The sequence below is a fragment of the Scyliorhinus canicula genome, chromosome 3 (genome assembly GCF_902713615.1).
Source record: "Scyliorhinus canicula chromosome 3, sScyCan1.1, whole genome shotgun sequence".
Taxonomy (NCBI): Eukaryota; Metazoa; Chordata; class Chondrichthyes; order Carcharhiniformes; family Scyliorhinidae; genus Scyliorhinus; species Scyliorhinus canicula.
The window spans coordinates 218,926,159-218,951,503 of record NC_052148.1 but is presented as its reverse complement, the minus strand read 5'-3'; the positions used below and the strand labels follow the sequence as shown (position 1 = coordinate 218,951,503).

At 47.7% G+C, this 25,345-nt stretch overlaps 1 protein-coding gene across 4 annotated transcripts in view; it reads right to left on the bottom strand.

Moving 5' to 3' along the window:
• Positions 1–25,345, bottom strand: part of alpk1 (alpha-kinase 1) — a 210,346-nt gene that overhangs the window by 139,327 nt on the left and 45,674 nt on the right. For all 4 annotated transcript variants that reach the window (XM_038792179.1, XM_038792183.1, XM_038792180.1 and 1 more), the window contains one exon: positions 8,772–8,934. In XM_038792179.1, coding sequence (XP_038648107.1) covers positions 8,772–8,934 — 163 coding nt within the window. The remainder of the gene's footprint in view (positions 1–8,771; positions 8,935–25,345) is intronic.

Genomic DNA, 25,345 nt, shown 5'->3' with positions numbered 1-25,345 from the left:
GACCATTCTCCTAAACTGTCTAAATCTTTCTGCAGCCTCCCCACCTCCTCAATACTACCTGCCCCTCCACCTATCTTTGTATCATCGGCAAACTTGGCCAGAATGCCCCCAGTCCCGTCATCTAGATCGTTAATATATAAAGAGAACAGCTGTGGCCCCAACACTGAACCCTGCGGGACACCACTTGTCACCGGTTGCCATTCCGAAAAAGAACCTTTTATCCCAACTCTCTGCCTTCTGTCTGACAGCCAATCGTCAATCCATGTTAGTACCTTGCCTCGAATACCATGGGCCCTTATTTTACTCAGCAGTCTCCCGTGAGGCACCTTGTCAAAGGCCTTTTGGAAGTCAAGATAGATAACATCCATTGGCTCTCCTTGGTCTAACCTATTTGTTATCTCTTCAAAGAACTCTAACAGGTTTGTCAGGCACGACCTCCCCTTACTAAATCCATGCTGACTTGTCCTAATCTGACCCTGCACTTCCAAGAATTTAGAAATCTCATCCTTAACGATGGATTCTAGAATTTTGCCAACAACCGAGGTTAGGCTAATTGGCCTATAATTTTCCATCTTTTTTCTTGTTCCCTTCTTGAACAGGGGGGTTACAACAGCGATTTTCCAATCCTCTGGGACTTTCCCTGATTCCAGTGACTTTTGAAAGATCATAACTAACGCCTCCTCTATTTCTTCAGCTATCTCCTTTAGAACTCTAGGATGTAGCCCATCTGGGCCCGGAGATTTATCAATTTTCAGACCTTTTAGTTTCTCTAGCACTTTCTCCTTTGTGATGGCAACCATATTCAACTCTGCCCCCTGACTTTCCTGAATTGTTGGGATATTACTCATGTCTTCTACTGTGAAGACTGACGCAAAGTACTTATTAAGTTCCTCAGCTATTTCCTTGTCTCCCATCACTAGATTACCAGCGTCATTTTGGAGCGGCCCAATGTCTACTTTTGCCTCCCGTTTGTTTTTAATGTATTTAAATAAACTTTTACTATCATTTCTAATGTTACTGGCTAGCCTACCTTCATATTTGATCCTCTCCTTCCTTATTTCTCTCTTTGTTATCCTCTGTTTGTTTTTGTAGCCTTCCCAATCTTCTGACTTCCCACTACTCTTTGCCACATTATAGGCTCTCTCTTTTGCCTTGATGCATTCCCTGACTTCCTTTGTCAGCCATGGCTGCCTAATCCTCCCTCTGATAACCTTTCTTTTCTTTGGGATGAACCTCTGCACTGTGTCCTCAATTACTCCCAGAAACTCCTGCCATTGCTGTTCTACTGTCTTTCCCACTAGGCTCTGCTTCCAGTCGATTTTCGTCAGTTCCTCCCTCATGCGCCTGTAATTACCTTTATTGAACTGTAAAACCTTTACATCTGATTCTACCTTCCTTCTTTCAAATTGCAGACTGAATTCTACCATATTATGATCACTGCTTCCTAAGTGTTCCCTTACTTTAAGATCTTTTATCAATTCTGGCTCATTACATAACAAGTCCAGAATAGCCTGTTCCCTCGTGGGCTCCATCACAAGCTGTTCCAAAAAGCCATCCTGTAAACATTCAATGAATTCCCTTTCTTTGGGTCCACTGGCAACATTATTTACCCAGTCTACCTGCATATTGAAGTCCCCCATGATCACTGTGACCTTGCCTTTCTGACATGCCCTTTCTATTTCGTGGTGCATTTTGTGCCTCTGGCCCTGACCACTGTCAGGAGGCCTGTACATAACTCCCATTATGGTTTTTTTGCCTTTGTGGTTCCTCAACTCTACCCACACAGACTCCACATCGTCTGACCCTATGTCGTTTAGTGCTATTGATTTAATTTCATTTCTAATTAACAAGGCAACCCCGCCCCCTCTACCCACCTCTCTGTCTTTTCGATAGGTTGTAAATCCCTGGATGTTTAACTGCCAGTCCTGAACCCCCTGCAACCACGTCTCTGTGATGCCTACCACATCATACCTGCCAGTCACAATCTGGGCCACAAGCTCATCTACCTTGTTCCGTACACTGCGGGCATTTAAATATAGCACCTTTAATTCCCTATTGACTGTCCCTTTTTGTTTTCTTAGTGTGGTGGACCTTGGTTTACTGAGCCTTTCCATACACTGTGTCATATTTTGTGAGATGGGGACTATCGTAACCTCTCCTGAGCTCTGTCTTTTCGTGATTTTTTGTAATCCTGAGCAGCTACGCTTCCCACTGATTCCTTCACCTCGTGGTTCCCTGACTTTCCCTTCCCTCCAATCTCTAGTTTAAAGTCCTATTGACCACCCTATTTACTCTTTTCGCCAGAACACTGGTCCCAGCTCGGTTCAGGTGGAGACCATCCCAACGGTATAGGTCCCCCCTGTCCCAAAACTGATGCCAGTGTCCCATGAAAAGGAACCCCTCTTTCCCACACCACTCTTTCAGCCACGTGTTAACTTCCCTTATTCTTGCCTCCCTATGCCAATTTCCACGTGGCTCGGGCAGTAATCCGGAGATTATGACCCTTGAGGACCTGTTTTTTAATTTGAATCCTAGCTCTTTATAATCTCTAAACAGGTCCTCTTTCCTAGACTTGCCTATGTTGTTGGTACCGACATGGACCACAACAACTGGATCCTCCCCCTCCCTCTCCAATATCCTTTCAAGCCGGTCAGAGATGTCCCGCACCCTAGCACCGGGCAGGCAACATACCATGCGGGACCCTCTATCCTGCTCACAAAGGATACTATCTATCCCTCTGATAATAGAATCCCCTACAACTACAACTTGCCTATTTACTTCCTCCCCTTGAATGGCCTGCTGAACCATGGTGCCTTGGTCAGCTGACTCATCCTTCCTGCAGCCTTGTTCGCCATCCACACAGGGAGCAAGTGCCTCGTACCTGTTGGACAGGGTCAAGGGCTCAGGCTCCTGAGTTCCTGACTGCTGGTTCCCTTTACCTGCCTGACTTGCAGTCACACCCTGCTGTCCCTGGCCACTGGCAGGATTTAAACTATTTACTCTGACAGGTGTGACTGCCTCCTGAAACAAAGTGTCCAGGTAAGCCTCCCCCTCCCGGATGTGCCTCAGTGTGTGAAGCTCAGACTCCAGCTCATCAACTCTGAGCCGGAGTTCTTCGAGCAGCCAACACTTACTGCAGATGTGGTCGCTGCAGCTCGCAATGGGATCTGCCAGCTCCCACATCAAGCAGCTTAAGCACATCACCTGACCAGCCATCTCTAATTAATTAATTTGTTTAATTTAAGTTTACGAGTTTTAAATTTGGGGCAGATTGGTTATCAACCAATCAGATCACAGCTTCCCTCTGACGTCACTTTTGAAAAAAAAAGTGGAAAACAGGAAGTTACCGTTAGGTCTGTATACTCACCCAGAGACTGCTCCTCCTCCTCTGAACGGCTCCCGAAACTAGGCCTCGATCCCCGGGTTAAAGTGAGTTTTTATACTCACCCAGAGACTGCTCCTCCTCCTCTGAACGGCTCCCGAAACTAGGCCTCGATCCCCGGGTTAAAGTGAGTTTTTATACTCACCCAGAGACTGCTCCTCCTCCTCTGAATGGCTCCCGAAACTAGGCCTCGATCCCCGGGTTAAAGTGAGTTTTTATACTCACCCAGAGACTGCTCCTCCTCCTCTGAACTGTATGGAATGAGCTAGAATGGAACTGTATGGATGAGATGGAATAACCTTCCTCCTTCTTACCTATTTTGCGCCATTAAATAATATCCCTAAAAATAATTTGAAATGATATCAGATGCTAGAAATGATCAAGTAAAACTAGGGATGTCCAGCACGCAAAGTAACCTCTTAACTCAGAATATTTCTTTGATAAACTAAAAGAAAAGCAAGCAAAATACTTTTAATCAAGTTTTACATTATTCTAAGTTATATCTGTAATATGTATCTTCACTCTTCATTGGCATCATTGAAGAAAGGTAGGACAAATGTACGGAAAGTTGTTGCAGAACTATCACGTCCGCCTTGGTAATAGGAGTGAAAATAATTCATTTTAGTTTTGAAACCTATTCTCTTTCGACAAACTTTACTTTTCAAGATAAACATAACTCAGAGGGCAATTTTACAAATGTTGGGAGAGTATATGGGAAAGCATAGATTTACATAGAATTTACAGTGCAGAAGGAGGCCATGCGGCCCATCGAGTCTGCACCGGCTCCCGGAAAGATCACCCTACCCAAGGTTAACACCTCCACCCTATCCCCATAACCCAGCAACCCCACCCAACACTAAGGGCAATTTTGGACACTAAGGGGAATTTATCATGGCCAATCCACCTAACCTGCCCATCTTTGGACTGTGGGAGGAAACCGGAGCACCCGGAGGAAACCCACGCAGACACGGGGAGGATGTGCAGACTCCGCACAGACAGTGACCCAAGCCGGAATCGAACCTGGGACCCTGGAGCTGTGAAGCGATTGTGCTATCCACAATGCTACCGTGCTGCCCCAAATCTGTTGCCCATGATCTTTTGTCCGTAAAGTGGACAGGCAGAAAAGCAGGAAAAGCAACTGTGCTTTCCTTGTGTCCTCTCCTACAGGGAACATTCTTAAAATATGTCTTCTCTTGTTGAATGAGGTTTGAAATCTCTCCCTCCTTGTGATCATAAATTCTACTCCCAGCACTTCCTCTGTATTGATACCCTTTGTTTGGTGCTATCCAGGAGACATTATTGTTCATTTTTAAATTAAATATCAAGAATATCGCAGGCCCCACCTCTGAGAATTTGATTACAATCAAGGGCAGAAGTGAACAAAACTGAGGTGCCATTTTGCAATCTGCTGCAGTAATGAGCAGCAATTTTGTTTTCTATTGGAGGTTATTGGGGCACGACAATGGCCTGAGGAATAGGTTCCAGAGATCCTTATCCAGTTTTTATTTGAATTGTGTACTGGAGACCCATGTCATTAGTGATTATTACATAGCCCTGACTGGAACAAAATTGACTGGAGCCTTGGCAGGATACTATTTAGACAGTGAAGCAAAGGCCTGCCCAGTTGAGAAAGTTGAAGGAACCCAATTTAAAGGGCAATTGGATTTCCATGATTCAGGCAGATCTTCATTTAAAAAAAACAGTATTCTGCTTGTTTGCTGCTATTAATTACCGGCACCTTGGGTCACAGCGAGATTGATATCAATGCCATGAGTATTGAGCTTTACTTGCCAAGAATGCTGAACTCTGTGACTGCATCGTCATCAATCCTTTACTTAAATCATTTACCTTTTTTAAAATAATCTTTATTGTCACAAGTAAGCTGACATTAACACTGCAATGAAGTTACTGTGAAAAGCCCCTAGTTGCCAAATTCTGGCGGCTGTTTGGGTATTCAGAGGGAGAATTCAGAAAGTCCAAATTACCTAATGGCACATCTTTTGGGACTTGTGGGAGGAAATCGGAGCACCCGGAGGAAACCCACCCAGACACGGGGAGAACATGCAGACTCCACACAGACAGTGACCCAAGTTGGGAATCGAACCTGGGATCCTGGCACTGTGAAGCCATAATGCTAACCACTGTGCTACCATGCTCTACCTAATGCCACTCATTCCATTTTTAAATGTTGTATTGAGTTTTACTGTAAAGGGTCGATTCACTGCATCATACCCTGTATAAATTGATGGTGCTTATTTATTGCTTTAAAAATTAAAATATGGCCTGTTAAAGCTATGCTGTTGATATTATGGCAGTATAACACTGCTATCACCACACAAGTGAAGAAGTCCAAAATAATTTTAGCCGGGACTTCACCCCTACCCCGTGTTTTCCCGCAGCGGAGGCCTCTCACATTTGGCCGCTGGTGGGATCTTCCGGTCCCACTGAAGTCTGACCCGACAGTCCTACTGCCGGGGAACCCACCGCAGGGCTAGGTCGCTTTTGGCGGGTGTGAACGATCCTGCCGTCGGGAAGGGCCAGAAAATCCTGCACAATTTGTCTCAAGCATTCTTTTTCAGAATGTTGGGGGAGTCACAACGCCCTTGCCAGTATCCATCCAGGCTGGTTCACATGTGGTTACATTGCTGGAACGATCGGCACTCTGAGTTGCTGTTACTGACCTCATGCAGGTTTATCCAGTTACGGCCATTAACGTGCAGATCTGAGGGAAGGGGGTGGATTATTAATTGGAACTGTTACCAAACCAGGTCAGCCAGGATTTTTTCCACATTGTGCCCATAGTTAGATTGAAGCCAGCACAATGTAAACGTTGTCAGCAAGCCTAATGGAAAGCAAAACCAACGAGGATTGAATTTGGCATATTTCGAGGGGTGTGGTTCAATGCAGCACCACCTGGTACGTTTACCAACCATGATAATGTGTTTCCTGTTATTATTTACACTCTTCACACTTTTCTCACAGACACATTTTAAGAGAGTTAAGCACAGAATTTCTAAGTGCAGAGGTGATTCAAAGTATGTGAGTTTTACAAAGAATACACATGACTGCTCAATGACCCTACACGGCAAGTATTATTAAAGCACTAGGAGCTACTTTGGAAGGGAGTTGAAACAAGTGGCCTCTAACTGCTGCCTTGAATTGGTTGCATAGAATTATGTTGAAATGTGTGTGAATGGCTGATTTCTAATTAATTCATATTTCACACTCTGAGCTTTCATCCTGGGCATGCTTCATTCAGCAAGTGTATAAAAGCCAGGAGTCCTTTCTGTGAACAGTAATACTGGATACAATCATCTTTCAAATCCTAGTCTACCTTGGGAGGGATTCTTCGGCCTCGCCCGCCCGGGCACCCGGAAATTCCCGCCCGAGGTCAATGGACCTTTACATGATCCGCGTCCCGCAAGTACTGATCTTGCGGTGGGCACAGCCCAAGAATCCCTTGACTTTCAAGTGGAATAGAGAAAACAGGGATCAAAGGCTGGGAAGGTACAAGCGGTGGTTTTCAATGAATTAAAGCTCTCCACCAGATGGTCTCTTTGGCCAAAGTTACCCTTTGGAATGAAAACTTAATGATGTCAAGCCTGCTGACAATTGTAATACCTGACAGAGCCTTGTCTCTAGGTGCATGCAGCATCATCACCAGTGTAGCCTGAGCTTAGTGGCTGTGATTTGTGAATGAGTGTTGATCAATGTGTTTGGCATATTGCTTGCTGCTATTTGATCAATTACTTGATGTACCATAGTGTCCATTTGCCAAGTAGAAGTGTCCATGGAGTGGCTCAGTGAATGGTGTTTACAAACCCTGATTCGCAAAGTCAATTTAATGGCCAGTGTAGCTCAAGCGGCTTTGAGAAAGTTCTTCACCTTTAAATTGCTGTCGGGATGAGGTCGTTAAATCTCGTGAAAGGTCTCTCACGGAATATGCAGCGCTCGAAACGTCTCACGAGATTGAATGGAATCTCGCGAGGTGTTACAATTTGGATTTCGCCCTCGCTGGGCGTGACCCAGGTCAGTGCTAGGGTGGCACTGTTGTGCAGCGCCGGCCCTAGGGTTGCTGGCGCCCCGGGCAAGCTGAACTTCGGCGCCCTTCAGGGGGCCAAGGGGGGGGCGGGGCCGAGGGGGGGCGGGGCCGAGGGGGGGCGGGGCCAAGGGGAGGGGAGGGGCGCGAAGGGGGGGCGCAGCCTGGGGCCGAGGGGGGGGGGGGGCGGGCCCGAGGCCGAGGGTGGGGCGGGGCCGAGGCCGAGGGGGGGCCGAGGGGAGGGGAGGAGGGCGGGGGGGGGCGCAGCCCGGGGCCGAGGGGGGGGCGGGCCCGAGGCCGAGGGTGGGGCGGGGCCGAGGCCGAGGGGGGGCGGGCCGAGGGCGGGGACGGGGGGCGGCGGACGGAGGCCGGAGGGGGGGCGGATGGGCCGCCCTGGGGGAGGGCGGCCACCGCGCATGCGCTGGTTGGCACCGGCCCAACTGCGCATGCGCGGGACCCGAGTCTCTGGCGCCCCCTAGCACATGGCGCCCCGGGCGACTGCCCGAGTTGCCGGTACCTTGGGCCGGCCCTGTTGTTGTGCTGGCAGTGATTCCAGGTGCTAGGCTGGCAGTGCTTGAGGTCAGACCCAGGGAGGCCTTAGCAGGTAGAGGGATGAGAGAGGGATTGAAAACGGGGGTGGGGGGGGTAAAAAACTGAAAGGGTAGGGGTGGGGGAAATATGGCAGCCATCCAAAATGGCGCCCCGATTTGCGAGGAAGCTCGCCTGCAAGAAATCCCTCTGAGTGCGGCCTTGGCGGAGAGAAACTTCCTGAGGCCAAGAAAACCCCGGCAAAGTGCTGTTGAATAGCGAGAAGCTTTTCGGCACTGCAGCCACCGAGAAACGCACTGCTAAACTTGCCCGAAACCGGAAAGGGAAATCTTTTGGGTGAATTGTGCCCATGACAATTTATTAAAATGAGGCCTGCATGTTGTAAATGTGAAACTTCTACAAAGCAGCTGAGGGACTTACAGCCACAAATAGACTGGCAAACGCAGTCTCAAAAAGGGGAATGCTGTTTAAAACTAGGATTTACCATCGGCTGCTGAGAACGTATGTGCAGCAGGAGTTTGCCCACTGTTTTATCACAGCAACCATTCACCCCTTGTGTTTATTGGAGCTTTAAATGTGAACTGACAGCAATTCACTGTGACAAAGTGTGCTTCCTTCCCTACTCAAGGCCAAATCCTATTCATGTGGTGTAAATCCAGTTATTTCCCGACACTCGTCTGTCAAAAGAAAAATGAAGCAGAAATGAGAGAGCATCCTGTCTCACTGCAGCATGGACCGTGCTGGTGGGTCCTGCACAGACACTGCTGTTATCTCTTTGCTAGACTGCTCTAAAACTCTCACCTTCGCACTTCCAATACTCTGTCTTGTCCTCTTCTGACGGTTCTGATGGGGGTGCATCTAGGGTCCGCTTGCACTCCTGTAGGAGTGCTACCACCTCTTGGTTATTCATGACCACTCGCGCGACTATGAATTGAACTTCCCTGGGTGTGGAATGATCAATTACCTATGGGAAGACACAAAAGCCAAATAAAAGATCCTTCAGGCGAACTACCTGCTGAACAAAGGGGAGAAATGATTAACTAAACCGTCATCAATTATCTCAAGACTCAAGCAGGGCGAGATAATGCTCAAGTTACATCAAAATAGACGGCAGCCTCCGCGGACATTATCCGTCAGCTTCAGAGTTTCTGACTGGGTTTGACGCTGGGACATTAGCAGCTGCAACACTCTTTTCTCACATACATATATACACACATTGCACCCACTTCCCAGCACCCACACCACTGCTTTCTTTTTAGATGTATTCATTGATTGCCTCCCCAGGCCACTGCATTCATCCATCAAAACAGGGTTGCTTGTATGCGTCTAATACATAGTACTTCAAATAGAAGACATGGTGTTTGTCTCAGCTGCTGATGCTCTGAAATTCTGGCCCCATTTACATTATGGGACAGATTCCTGCATTCCACCAACAACAGTTAAACAAGAGACACGTGCCATATTGTTTAAAGATCTATGTTGCGATTTGATGTTAATGTCTGTGCATCTTCTTAAATAACTGCTATGGGTCTGTACAGGAAATACAGGGAGGTGGGGGGGGGGGCAGGCAGGGGGGAAAGGAGCTGTGAAATGTAGAATGACACAGCACAGAAGAGGCTATTTGGTCCAATGTGCCTGTGAATTAAGAACAATTGCAAAGTTCCCATCTCTGAGTGGGCTTAAACCACCAAGCATTTGGTTAACAGCCATTGCTGCTCCAGCACTGCCATCAGAGGAGACAGAAGCAAACACCCACCTCTTGACATTACTACTGCCTGCCCCAGCTGCAGAAGAATTACAGCCCCTGTGGGAAAATCAGGATTGGGACGGATCTCTAATCGTCATGGGATGTGGGTGTCGCTGGTTAAGCCAGCATTTGCTGCCCATCCCTAATTGCCTTTGAACTGAACAGTTCAGAGGACAGTTACGAATCAGCCACATTGATGTGGATCTCGAGTTACATGCAGGTCAGACCAGGTAAGGTCGGCAGATTTCCTTCCCTAAAAGACATTAGTGAACCAGATGGGTTTTTAAGACAATTGATGGTTGTTTCATGGTCACCATTACAGAAATTGGCTTTTATATTCCAGATTTATTAATTGAATTCAGATTCCAGTGGCAGGATTACAATGATGAAATATGAATTAAGTGTTGATGTCAACTGTTGCTTGCCTTCCTAACTCTGAGCAGAAGCAGCTAAGTCAGGTATCCTGATTATGTCATAAAATAGACACTGAAGCACTGTGAACCCCATGGGCAAATTGTTGGCAACCAAGGTACTTCTGTATGAAAATACTGAACCATTTGGAGGTCTAGTGGACTTGCCTTGATAGGCGATGTACTCCTTACTTCTGGGAAGTGTGGTGGCAGTCAAAGCGCAAGTTAAATCTGATTTGAATTGGCCCATGTCAAATTTGCACGGCATGGAAGACAATTACAACAACAACAATCTTTATTAGTGTCACAAGTAGGCTTACATTAACACTGCAAAGAAGTTAATGTGAAAATCTGCTAGTCGCCACATTCCAGCGCTTGCTCGGGCACACTGAGGGAGAATTCAGAATGTCCAAATTACTCAACAGCACGTCTTTTGGGACTTGTGGGGGGAAACCAGAGCATCCGGAGGAAACCCATGCAGACATGGGGAGAACGTGCAGTCTCCACACAGACCGTGAACCAAGCCGGAAATCGAACCTGGTACCCTGGAGCTGTGAAGCAACAGTGCTAACCACTGTGCTATCAGTGAAGCAAGAGATTTTCAAACTCTGGGCGGTGGGGTGGGCGGATGGGAAGTAGCAGATGGAATTTTCCCAGCATAGTTTGCTCTGACTTTGGGCAGGAGCAACACGTCGGATGTGAGCTATTGCTTTCCAGGCACAGAAATATTGGTATTTTCTGTTCTGTGCCAGTAATAAAGCCTGCTCCACAGCAGTGCTGGCAAAAAGCGCAGGAATGTCCATGTCCCAAGACCCAAAGGTGCACAAGATGTGCGAGACAAGTAAAAAAGAATAAGGCTAATAATTCTGGATTCCTCTTCGGTATCTTTATATAAATTATTTAAGCACCACATGCAATAAACTGGTAAATCCAGTAACAATTCACCACACATACTTTCCGCAAGGAATGTTTTTCCATATTACCATCTATATTCTGGCATAGTAGTCTTGGCTCTGGTAGATGAGGCCACCTCAATGCAATTACAGTTCTTTTTTTTAAATCCCTAAAACTTTGACATTTCTGCTGACAATTATTAGCGGCCTAAAGGTTAACATGCTTCTATGACATTTTACTGTAACACATGGTTCACTCATTTATATTGATAGAAAGAAAGAACTTGCATTCATATATTGCCACATGCCCTGAGATAGTGAGACTGTGTAAAATTCTGACCAATTATTTTGGGCTGAATTCTCCAGTCTACCCAGCCGCGTATCGTTCGCTGGCAATGGGATTCTGTACTCCCGCCTCTTGTGATGGATTTTACATTGAAACCACCCCATGGTGCCAGGAAACCCATGTGTGGGCAAACACCTCAGGTGGGACAAGAGAGGGCAGCACGGTGGCGCAGTGGGTTAGCCCTGTTGCCTCACGGCACCGAGGTCCCAGGTTCAATCCCAGCTCTGGGGCACTGTCGTGTGGAGTTTGCGCATTCTCCCCGTGTTTGCATGGGTTTCGCCCCTACAACCCAAAGATGTGCAGGCTAGGTGGATTGGCCATGCTAAAATTGTCCCTTAATAGGAAAAAATGAATCGGGCACTCTAAATTTTAAAAAAAAAGGTGAATTGCAACGGCCGGAGAATTCCAGCCTTAGTTTTTTGGTGTATTCACTGTTTGCATGTGCTGATCATGGCAGCAATGACCATGTCACAACCAGCGAATGAATGAATAAGCATTCCATTTATTTTCGTTGTTTGAAGAAAGCTTTCCAAGAAAGTGGGAGTTCTCCCAACTTCTTCCTCAAATATTGTATTGGCAGCTTGTACGTTAACCTAAACAGGCAGCTGAGGCATCTCTGACAATGCCTGACTCCTTCACTTTTGGACTATAGTGTCGGCCTAGGTTACAAGGTTGAGTTTCAACAGCCACCTGTCCATTTCTTGCCTGTGCTGGCCAGTGCTGTAATGTCTGCCAACTAGCCTTAGGGGCATAGAAGAATGAGGTGAGCAATTCTGACTGGTACGTCAACCTGGTTCTCCGGCAAAGTGGAATAGGAAGTGGGTGCGAGGCTAAGATGGTGTTGCAGATAGATTTAAAAATACACTTTTGTCCAGTCAGGAGAAAAGAATCCATTATGCAGTGGACTGCACCTGAATGAGTGGGTGGGATGGTCAATATGCTCAGAATGAGCAAATCTGAGATGGATGCCATCGAGTTAGAGTGCAAATGTGGAGCAAGGTCCTCAGGTCACAGAGAGGCAGAGGCTCAGTGGAAGGTAAGAGTCCAGTGGATGGATGTGAGACTGATGAAGAGTGGAAACAATATAGGGTCATCACAAATCAAATGAGAAGTTCTGAGCAAGAAACCCCAGTGATACAGCGATCACAATGCCACCATGATGTAGTTGTCCAGTCTCACCAGCCCATCTAAGCATGCACATCAACTATGTGATGGTTGATACTGCAGATATCTTGTCTTCCTCCAGAGACTGCTAGAGCCCGAGGACCCTCATTTGACACCTGAGGATGAACCACAGATGCGTCTGCTCTCTCGCTAACAGGCACTGGCACAGATGCAAGCACATTAGTGGGCATTGATTTATCAGCTCAGATGGTACTACACAGTGGGGAAGGCACGGAACACTCATATGAGAAGCTGTGAAGGCAGAGAGTACCCTGTGTGCCAGCTAATTGCTGGAGACCAGGACCATGCTGAGGTGCTGAGTCTGAGGAAAAATGAGTCTCTGCAGTCGTCCATCAGGCTGCAGATGATGGATGTCCAGCGGGATGTACTGTAAAATTTTGGGGGAACCCCCAAGTTCCTGCGTGCCATGGTCTAAGTCATGGAGGGGTCCATGTGGCATATGACCATTTTACTGACCCTGAGCATTGAGCACTCAGCCTTCACTGAGAAAGTGGAGACTCTCTTGGAGAAGCAACTCCAGGAAATCTTTCCAGGGTTCCTGAGGTTGGTCGGACCTGCAAGCCCACACACTGATGGTGAACCCAGGAGGTCTTTGTTGGTGTGAGAGATGGATGGGCACCTAGTCTCTCTGTCCGGTGCCTGTTTATCAGTGATTAGCTGCAAAGTCCAAACCTTCCTCAGGCTGGCTGACGAGCAGCCTGCCATCGCTGTGGTTTGCTCTCATGGCGCTCCAGAGGAGGGCGGTAGATTCTTTGCCCCTCTGCCAGTGACTGTGACATCCTCGGAGGTCGCGATGACTGAGCAGTGGCCAGTAATTTCCCAGGTGGAGCTTGCTCAGGCACCACCATTCAGAGGGCAACTGCCATGGTCTTCAGGGCTGACACAACAGCAGGGTGAACAATCTGCCTCTGCTGGTTGGCACCATGACGTAGCACTTGCAAGCTTAAGTATAAGGTGCCGTGACTCAGGAGGCAGTTTTCATGGCTGACGTTCGTTCATTTCAACAATGCAATGTATTATTTTTGTATAACTATAAAATATATTGTTCCCTCTTTGAAACTCTGCTAAAAAATTAAATCAAGATTTGTTTCAATGCCCTGAGGTGTCCTTCATGTTTTCCATGGAGGCATGCTTCTTCAGTGCCTGACAATAGATGGCAGGGCAGCATTTGGGTCAAAATCCTGGAACTCCCTTCCTAACAGCACTGTGGCTGTACCTACACCACATAGACTACAGCAGTTCAAGGAGGCAGCTCATCACCATCTTCTCAAAGGCAATTAGGGATGGGCAATAAATGATGGCCTAGACAACGAAGACCACATTCTGACAAACAAATGTTTTAAGAACTTTATTACAGAGGTTGTGAGATGATACTGAGTTATGGCACTGTATTGTCAGAAATGTGTGTAAGGTGGCAGCACGGTGGCACAGTGGTTAGCATTGCTGCCTACGGCGCTGAGGAATTTGCATTTTCTCCCCGTGTTTGCCTGGGTTTCACCCCCACAACCCAAAGATGTGCAGGGTAGGTGGATTGGCCACGCTAAATTGCCCCTTAATTGGAAAAAAATAATTGACTACTTTAATTTTTTTTAAATAAATGTCTTCTTCCTTGTCCTCACCCTATGCCTGCCAGGCTCCTCATCTATCTGTAAAGTCTTCCTCAGAGGCATATGGAACTGCCTCGGTATCCTCATCCTCGAGTGGGTGCCCCCCCTGTCAGTTCCAGATTGTGCAGAGTGCAATGAACCATGATGATAAATGGTATTCACTCTGGAGGGTATCTCAGGGTACCCCCACAACGATCCAGGCAGCAGAACCTTAGCTTCTGTAGCCCTCTCAACCCAGCCCCTGGTCGGCATGACATCAATTGTACCCCTCTTCCGCTTCTGTCCAAGAGTGCTGGAGTAGCGTCATGAGCCACCTTTTCAACAGATACCCTTTGTCATCCAGAAACCAACCATTCAGCTGAGCAGGAGCTACGGATAGCCTTGGCACCTGTCGCAGAATGTATGCATTGTTGGAGTTGCCTGGGTACTTTGCCTATGCTTGAAGAATTTGAGTCCTGTGGTTGTATACTATCTGCATGTTTATCGAGTGGCAATCTTTTTTATTCACAAAGGTATCCAGCTGACCCACTGGAGCGTTGATAAGAACTTAAGATACAGGAGCAGAATTAAGCCATTCGGCCCATCATGCCTGCTCCGTCTTTCAAACATGGTTGATATGTTTCTCATCCACATTCTCCTGCCTTCTCCCCATAACCCATGATCCCCTTATTAATCAAGAACCTGTCTATCTCTGTCTTAAAGACACTCAGTGGTTTGGCCTCCACAGTCTTCTGCGGCAAAGAGTCCACAGATTCACCACCCTCTGGCTGAAGAAATTCCTCCTCATCTCAGTTTTAAAGTATCGTCCCTTCAGTCTGAGGTTGTGCCCTTGGGTTCTAGTTTTGTTTTTGATGGCTGCATGAGTGCAGTCGATGGCACTCTGAATGAAGGGGAACCGAGCAATAGCTGTGCAGCTTATGGTCACTCATCCTGACTGTTTTGGTATACCCAGTGATGAGTGAGTGTGCGGACCTGTCTGAACAGAGCGACAGTTACAAGCTCTGAAACCCTAATAACTCAAACAACCAGTGCTCCAGCCCCTTTTTATCCTGCCCTTGCATGAGAAAAGTAAAAATGTAAGGGGGGGAGGGGGGGGGGGGGGGGGGAGAGAGAGAGAGAGAGAGAGAGAGAGAGAGAGAGAGAGGAGAGAGAGAGGACAGTTGTGGGGGAGGACAGGAAACGGGGCCTAGAAGCACCACTAGAACTAGGTGAGGTCATTGAGAGTATTACCTCCATGCAGATGGGGAAGGCACCCAGACCGGACTGTTTCCCGGCTGACTTCTACAAAAGATTTACGATGGCACTGGCCCCGCACCTGTGGGAGATATTCATAAATTCACTAGCTAGCGGCACCCTGCTTCCTACACTAGTACAATCCTCAAACTTACTGAAACCCAAGAAAGACAAAGACGCAAAAGGATGTAGTTCCTACAGACCCATCTCGCTGCTAAACGAGCAGCATGGTACCACAAGTGGCTAGCATTGTGGCTTCACAGCGCCAGGAGCCCAGGTTTGATTCCCCGCTGGATCACTGTCTGTGCGGAGTCTACACGTTCTCCCAGTGTCTGCGTGGGTTTTCTCCGGGTGCTCCGGTTTCCTCCCACAGTCCAAAGATTTACAGGTTAGATGGATTGGCCATGCTAAATTGCCCTTAGTGACCAAAAAAGGTGAGGAGGAGTTATTGGGTTATGGGGATAGGGTGGAAGTGACGGCTTAAGTGGGTCGGTGCAGACTCGATGGGCCGAATGGCCTCCTTCTGCACTGTATATTCTATGTTCTATGTTCGAAATGCAGACGCGAAAATACTGGCCAAGATCGTAGCCAAGAGGCTGGAGGACTGCGTACCAGAGATGGTAGCAGAAGACCAAAGGCGCTTTGTCAAGGGTAGACAGCTGAAATTGAACACCAGATGCCTGCTAAATGTGATCATGACCACATCCGGGAAGAGAACACTAGAGCTGATCATCTCCTGGATGCAGGAAAGGCCTTCCAAAGAGTCGAATGGAAGTACCTCATAAAGGTAATGGAGCGGTTCGGGCTTGGAACAGGGTTCACTGCTTGGGCGAAAATCCTGTACAACACTCCCACAGCGAGCATACGGACAAATACCAGCAGATCTAATTACTTCCAGCTGCACAGCGGCACAAAGCAGGGATTCCCCTTTCCCTGCTGCTGTATGCCCTAGCAATTGAACCACTGGCGATCGCGCTTAGGACGGCAAGGAACTGGAAGAGGATCCAGAGAGGAGACAGAGAGCACAGAGACTCACTCTTCGCAGATGACCTGCTTCTCTACATCTCGACCCGCAAAGCAGCATGGAAGGAATCATGGTGCTCTTGAAAGAGTTTGGAGCCTTCTCGGGCTACAAACTTAATCTGAGTGAAAGTGAGATCTTCCCGGTGAACCCACAGTGGGGAGGGACAGAACTGGAGGAAATGGTGGAGACAGGACAAGGGGACACTGGCAGTTAGGGACTTCTACACTGACAACGCTCAAGGAACTGACAGAAATGTTCCAGCTGACGGGGGGGGGGAATGAACGAAGGCACTTTTGTCGGGAAACGGGGATGTACCCACGACCACCACAACAATCACTACTGGAGGACCTACTGGACGTGGACACCCTAGGGAAAGGGAACTGTGGTGACATGTATGAGTGACTAATGGACAAGATGATGGAGAAGTGGGAGAAGGGCTTGGGCGTTGAAATCGGGTGGGTATTCTGGAGCGAAGCACTGCACAGGGTCAACTCCACCTCCACATGCGCAAGGCTAAGCCTAATGCAGCTGAAAGTAGTACACAGAGCCCACATAACTAGAATCCAAATGAACAGGTTCTTCCCGGAGGTGGAGGACAAATGCGAATGGTGCAAACGACGCCTGGCCATCCACGCCCACATGTTCTGGTCTTGCTCCAAACTTGCTAGGTTCTGGAAAGCCTTCTTCGAGGCAATGTCCAAAGTGGTGGGGATGTAGGTGGAGCCATGCCCAAGAGTGGCAGTCTTCGGGGTCTCAGAACAGCCAGATCTATTCATAGGGAGGAGTGCCAATACCCTTGCCTTTTGCACTCTTTCCGCCCGTCGGAGAATTCTGCTCTGCTGGCGATCAGCAGCACCACCCAAAGCTGTAGACTGGCAGTCCGACCTATCGGAATTTATCCAAATGGAGAAAATTAAATTTGCCATCCGAGGGTCGGAAGTGGGCTTTCACAAAACATGGGAGCCATTCACTCGGTTGTTCCGGACCTGTTTGTAGTCAACAGCCGATAAGCCAAAGAGCAGGAGAGGGTAGTCACAATACAGCAAGGAGGAGGCGGGGGGACGGGAAACAAAGAGACATGGAACCCAACCATGCCCAACAAATGGCACGAGACATGGCATCACACAATGCAACTGGAGCAGGGTGCAGGAATAGATGAAGTAAGAATGCATGCAACAAGGCTGAGGGTGCAGGGTGGGGGACCCAGGAAAAAAAAAGAGGGAGGGGGGAATAGAGAACCCAGCCAGAGTAAAAAACCTACTGGATAAACGAAAAACAGGAAACCATAACCACTATTGTAAATAATGTAAGACGACTGATGTAAATAACAGAAGCCGACCAATGCTTAAATATTTTCCTTTATCCTTTTTTCTTTTTTCCCCGTTGTCTTTAAATGCAAGTACACACTTACCCTTGTAAGTACTCCACCTCGACATGCCACAAGAATCTCAATAAAGACATTTTTTAAAAAAGAAAAGAAAGGTTCTCTAAGCCAAAGGCAGGTTAAAAAAAAGCAAAAAATCCCAAATTAATTGATTGCTTTAACTTATATAGCTTAATCTTTTGTACAAAAAGGATTAATTAAGGGGCCTAGTCATGGCAGGAGAGCTCGCACCAGTGTTATCTGCCCCTGTTCTAGGTGGCAGATCATGGAAGCTCCAGGTGTCCCTGCTGGCCCCATGTACAGGAAGGGTGTCAAACTGCAGCTACTGACTAACCATCTGGGATGGTGACAAGGTCATGGATGGCACGTTCAGTGAGGTGGTCACACTGCAGGTGAGGATTTAATAGGCAGAGAGGGTGACCACCAGGAATAATAGAGGTAGGCAGGTAATGCAGGAGTCCCCTGTGGCCATCCCCCTTTCTAACAGATATACCATTTTGGATACTGTTGGGAGGGGGATGACTATACAGAGGAAGCCAACTTAATGGCACCATGGGTGGATCTGCTGCACAAGAGGGGAAGGGGAAGAATGGCACCATGGGTGGATCTGCTGCACAAGAGGGGAAGGGGAAGAATGGCAGGCCTTTGGTGGTAGGGGATTCAATTGTTAGGGGACCAGATAGGTGCTACTGTGGCCATTAATGTGATTCCAGGATAGTGCGTTGCCTCTCTGGTGCCAGGGTGCAATATGTCACTGAATGGCTGCACGGCATCCTGAAGGGGGATGGTGAAAAGACAGGGGTCATGGTACATGTTGGTACCAGTGACATCGGTAGAAAGAGGGATGAGGTCTTGCAAAAGGAATTCAGGGAGCTAGGCTGTAGACTAAAAAGCAGGACCTCTCGGGTTGTAATCTCCGGATTGCTCCCAGTGCCATATGCTAGCGAGTATAGAAAAAGGAGACTAGCACAGATGAATGTGTGGCTTAAGAGTTGGCACAGGAGGGAGGGTTTTAGATTCCTGGACCACTGGGACCATTTCTGGGGAAGGTGGGACTTGTACAAGTGGGATGGCCTACATCTTAACCAGAGTGGAACTAACATCTTTGTTACTAGGTTTGCCAGTGCTGTTGGGAGGAGTTTAAACTAATTTGGCAGGGAGTGGGGACACAAATGGATAGCAGAATGGGGACATAGTGGGCTGAGTTCTCCACTGTCGGGATTCTCTGTTGCGCCGGCAGCCCGGGAATTTCCCGACGACGAGAGGCTGCCCACAATGGGAAATCCCATTGGCAGTCTGGCGAGATGCAGAATCCCAGGGGCACACTGCACCAGAAATCTGGTGTGGCAGGGTGGAGAATGTATCTCAGTGTATCACAGAAAAACAGTCAAGCCAGAGGGAATGCAGCGGCAGTAATTTTTAGGAGAGTAAGACAAGACTGAATGGCTTCTACTTTAATGCCCGGAGTATTACAGGTAAAACAGGTGAGTTAAGGATGAGGGTTGACACGTAGAATTATGATATAGTGGACATCATGGAGACGTGGTTGAGGGAGCAGGATTGGCAGCTTAACATCTCGGGATACAGAATCTACAGGAGGGACAGGGGAGGGGGCAAAGGAGGAGGAGGTATTGCACTATTAGTTAAGGAGTCAATTACTGCAGTAATGAGAGATGATATCTTGGGGGTGGTGTTCAATGAAGCTTTGTGGGTAGAGCTTAGGAATAAAAAAGGGAGGGCAGCACAGTGGGTTAGCCCTGCTGCCTCACGGCGCCAAGGTCCCAAGTTCAATCCCTGCTCTGGGTCACTGTCCGTGTGGAGTTTGCACATTCTCCCCATGTTTGCGTGGGTTTCACCCCCACAACCAAAAGATGTGCAAGATAGGTGGATTGAACACGCTAAATTGCCCCGTAATTGGAAAAAATGAATTGGGTACTCTAAATTTATAAAAACAAAGGAATAAAAAAAGGGGCAGCCACATTGCTAGGTATTTATTATAGATCCCCAGATAGTCAGCGAGAAATTGAGGAGAAAATATGTGTGCAATCTGCAGAAGTGTGCAAAAATAATAGGGTAATTATAGTGGGACATTCGTTGTGTTAAGGGCTTAGGTGGAGCAGAGTTCGTAAAATGTATACAAGAAAACCTGTTAGCTCAACATGTGGAGGGTCCAACAAGGGATGGTGCAGTACTGAACCTAATTCTGGGGAATGAAGCCGGACAGGTGGTTGATGTGATGGTACGGGAGCATTTTAGTGATGATAACCACAACATGGCGCAGTTTAAGTTTGTTATGGAGAAGGAAAGAGACAGATTTCAGAAAAAGATCTTGGATTGGGGGAGAGCAGACATTAGTAAAATAAGGCAGAATATGGCCAAGGCAGATAGTAACACGTTACCGGTGGGGAGATCTACAGAAGAGCAATGGGGGGTGTTAGAGGAAATGGGGAGGGTACAAGCCCAACATGCTCCCTCAAGGGAAGGAGTAACTAGCCCAGCGAACCATGGGGCGGCACGGTGGTACAGTGGTTCGTACTGCTGCCTCACAACTCAGGGTACCGGGTTCAATTTCAGTCTTGGGTGACTGTCTGTGTATAGTTTGCACTTTCTCCCATGTCGGCATGGGTTTCCACCAGGTGCTCTGGTTTCCTCCCACAGTCCAAAGATTAGCAGGTTAGATGGATTGGCCATGCTAAATTGCCCCTTAGTGTCGAAAGGTTAGTTGGGGTTACTTGGTTACAGGGATAGATTAGCGCCGTGAGCTTAAGTTTAAGTAGGACGCTCTTTCCAAGTGCCAGTGCAGACTCGATGGGCCGAGTGGCCTCCTTCTGCATTGTAAATTCTATGGTTCTATAAACCATGGATGACCAGAGACACTCAAGATACAACGAGAAGGAAGAGAGAGACTTTTAAAAGTACAAGGGGAACAAATCAACAGAGGCATTACTGGAGTGCAGAAAGTGCAGGATGGAGCTTAAGGAAGCAATTAGGAGAGCAAAGAGGGGATATGAGAAATCTCTAGCTGATAAAAGTCGCGAAAATCCCAATTCTTAAAAAAAAATTTAGAGTACTCAATTATTTTTTTCCAACTAAGGGGCAATTTAGTGTGGCCAATCTACCTACACTGCATATCTTTGGGTTGTGGGGATGAAACCCACGAAGACACTGGGAGAATGTGCAAACTCCACACGGACAGTGACCCAGGGCCAGGATTCAAACCCAGATCCTCAGCGGAGTAGGCAGCAGTACTAACAACTGTGCCACTGTGTTGCCCAAGATATTCTATAAGTATATCAATGGGAAGAGGATAACTAGGGAAAAAGTACGGCCAATCAGGGACCATGGGGGGAATCTTTGGGTGGAGCCAGAGGACATTGGTCGGGTGCTAAATGAATATTTCCTATCTGTCTTCACCCGAGAGAATGTAGAGGCAGATATGAGACTTGGGGAGAGAGTTAATGAGGTTATTCAGGTTATTGAGCAAGTTGTCATAGGGAGGGACAAGGTATTAGTGGTGTCGGCAGACTTAAAGGGGAGAAATCTCCAAATCCGAATGAATTGTGTCCCAGGTTGCTATCGGAGGTGAGGGAGGAGATTGCAGGGGCCGTGATCCAAATTTTTAATTCTTCTCTGGCCATGGGAGAGGTGCCAGAGGACTGGAGAACTGCAAATGTGATCCCACTATTTGAGAAAGGCTCTAGGGATAAGCCAGGAACTACAGGCCAGTGAGTCTCACGTCAGTGGTAGGGAAACTAATGGAGAAAATTCTGAAGGAGAGAATCTATCTCCACTTAGTTAGGCAAGGTTTGATCAGGAATAGTCAGCATGACTTTGCCAGACGGAGGTCATGTCGATCAAATTTGACTGAACTTTTTGAGCACGTGACTAAGTGTGTAGACGAGGGTAGTGCAGTTGATGTAGTTGCATGGATTCCAGCAAAGCCTTTGACAACGTCCCACATGGGAGACTTATAAAGAAGGCAAATGCACATGAGATACAGGGTTACTTGATAAGGTGGAGTCAAAGCTGGCTGAGCTGTAGGAAACAGAGGGTGGTGATGACAGGCGGCTGCTTTAGTGACTGGGCTCCAGTGTCCAGTGGCGTACCACAGGGATCTGTGATGGGTCCCCTAATATTCACCATTTATACAAATGACTTAAATGACTATGTGGGAGGTAGGATCAGTTAGTTTGGAGATTCAATTTTTCCAATTAAGGGGCAATTTAGCGTGGCCAATCCACCTACCATGCACATCATAGATCATAGAATTTACAGTGCAGAAGGAGGCCATTCAGCCCATCGAGTCTGCACCAGCTCTTGGAAAGAGCACCCTACCCAAGGTCAACAACTCCACCCTATCCCCATAACCCAGTAACCCCACCCAACTCTAAGGACAATTTTGGACACTAAGGGCAATTTATCATGGCCAATCCACCTAGCCTGCACATCTTCGGACTGTGGGAGGAAACCGGAGCACCCGGAGGAAACCCACGCACACAGGGGGAGGATGTGCAGACTCCGCACAGACAGTGACCCAAGCCGGAATCGAACCTGGGACCCTGGAGCTGTGAAGTGATTGTGCTATCCACAATGCTACCGTGCTGCCCTTTTGGGTTGGCGGAGCAAAACCCATGCAAATACGGGGAGAATGTGCAAACTCCACACGGACAGTGACCCAGAGCCGGGATCGAACCTGGGACCTCGGTGCCGTGAGGCAACAGGGCTAACCCACTGCACCACCATGCTGCCGGATGACAGAAAGATAGTTTGGGTGGTTAACAGTGAGGCTGAGAGTCTTGGATTACAGGAAGATATAGACGGATGGTTAAATGGGCAGCAAAGTGACAGATGGAATTTAATCCTGAAAAGTGTGAGGTGTTACACTTTGGAAGGAGCAACTTGATAAGGAAATATTCAATGAATGGCACCACACTGGGAAGTCCTGAGGAACAAAGAGACCGTGGCGTGTTTGTAAATAGATCTCTGAAGGTAGAAGGGCAGGTTAATAGGGTGGTGAAAAAGGGATATGATACACTTGCCTTTATCAATCACGGCATAGATTATAAAAGCAAGGAAGTCATGTTGGAGTTATATAGGCCATAGCTGAAGTACTGTGCGCAGTTCTGGTCACCACATTATAGGAAGGATGTGATTGCACTGGAGCTGGGTGCAGAGGTGTTTCAGAAGGATGTTGTCTGGGATGGAACACTTAAGTTATGAAGGGAGGTTGGATAGGCTTGAGTTGTTTTTGCTGGGGCAGAGAAGACTGAAGGGTCACCTGATCGAGGTGTACAAGATTATGAGGGGCATGGACAGGGTGGAGAGGGGACAGCTGTTTCCCTTACTGGAAGGGTAGGTAGGAGGGGGACACAAGTTCAAGGTGAGGGACGGGAGGTTCAGGGGGGAGTTGAGAAAAACCTTTTTTACCCAGAGGGTGATGATGGTCTGGGATGCACTGCCTCGGTGGGTGGCCTCACATCCTTTAAAAAGTACCTGGATGAGGACTTAGCACGTCTTAACATTCAAGGCTGTGGGCCAATTGCTGGCAAATGAGATTAGGATTGGCAGATCAGGGGCAGCACGATGGCGCAGTGAGTAGCATTGCTGCCTCACGGCACCGAGGTCCCAGGTACAATCCCGGCTCTGGGTCATTGTCCATGTGGAATTTACACATTCTCCCTGTGCCTGCATGGGTTTCGCCCCCACAACCCAAAGATCTGCAGGATAGGTGGATTGGCCACGCTAAATTGCCCCTTAATTAGAAAAAAATAATTGGGTACTCTTAAAAAAAGGGATTGGCAGATCATGTGCCTTTCATGCGGTGGTGCAGTGTCGAAGGGCCTTTTCTGCAGTGTATTTTTCTGTGAATCTGTTGCTGAAACCTGCACGCCCCTGCTGACCGAAATATCACGGAAGAGACACAATGATTTTGGGAAACGAGCCCAATGTCTTCTTCTGTGATTGCACGTTTTGGGTTGGGAGTGTGGCCGCTTAAACAACTTAAAATTCTGTCTTTCGAATTATTTTGAGAGGATTTTTATGGGGCCAAAAGGGAATAGGAATGTCCCTCCATGGCTTATGAAATCACTGCATCTTGGTATTGGCTGCTGGATGCCACTTCATATATATTTACAAAGCTATTTTCCCCTTAAGTACTTCCTAATAACACAATGATGGTAAAACTAAAAACATAAATACAGGAAATTGCTGAAAAGCAATGAGAAAAATGGCCTCTGACCACCATGTATAATAAACAGTGGATTTTATAATAGAGCACATTTAATGGCACAGAGGAGAGGGCAAACCTTCTCCCCAAATATTTTTTCTCTTCAGTTGAAGCACACTGGTCATTTAAATGTGATAGTTAAATTAGCTGAGAAAGAGCTGTTCAGGGTCAGTGACTGGTTATCTGCCAATCTCAGAAAAAAACACATCCAGCTGCTTAAGCAGTTTCCTGAAACTACCGTAAGTGGCGGTTACAACAGCCAAACACTCTGTCAATAGCACTGACACCTGACAACTGGGGGTGTTGGTGAAGCAAGTGTTATTGTGAGAACCAGATGTGGTAACACTTGCTGGAGCAACACTGAATACATCCCAGGTCAAGGTGAAGCATTGCTGCCATCTGCGCCCTTCATCGCTCAGGCATGTCTGATAGGAGCAATCACCTCAGCACAGCTCAACGTTCTGCGATCCAAAAATACAGGTTTGGCAATGCTGATGGCTATACTGAATCCTAATGTTGCAATTCCCAATTCTCTTCCCATACTTAGTGGTGTACTAAGGCAGACCTGTGTCTGTTTTCATAGGTAGTAATTCCTGGAACACGTCACTTAGTCTGAAGCCAGGGGCTTATACCTTGAGGGCTGCCACTCTGCATCAAGCGTGGCTGACCATGTGTCTCCCCTCCTCTTATCCCCAGCTATTAGCCTGTTTGGAAGGATTTGCAAGTTGACATATTCAACCTGTTTGACCATATTATGAATCACCTTCCATGGTCATCAAATCCTGGGGTGGGACTCGAACTTGGAGCATCTGGCTCAGGAGCAGGGATGCTACCAACTGCACCTAAAGACCTCCTAAATCTATAAATGTCAGACTTGAAAATCAGTGAAAGGTCTCACTAGATCCCCCGAAAGCTTCAAATGTAGAGTCATGACATGAGAAAAGTGAAGAGGGACTATGTCCTGCAACCTAAACTACTCACATACTGATGTCAGTAAGTTGTTTCCATCACAGTTTGCCAAAGTATGGTAACATGCAGCCGATTCCAACTCCAATGTCCAACCTGCTCAGGCTATGATCCAGGAAGATCAGTACGTTAGGAACCAACAGCATGGGTGGCGCAGTGGTTAGCACTGCTGCCTCACGGCGCCGAGGTCCCAGGTTGGTGGCCAACCAACCTAGCCTGCACATCTTTGGGTGGTGGGGGCGAAAGCCACGTAAACAGGGGGAGAATGTGCAAACTCCACACGGACAGTGACCCAGAGCCAGGATCGAACCTGGGACCTCGGCACCGTGAGGCAGCAGTGCTAACCCACTGCGC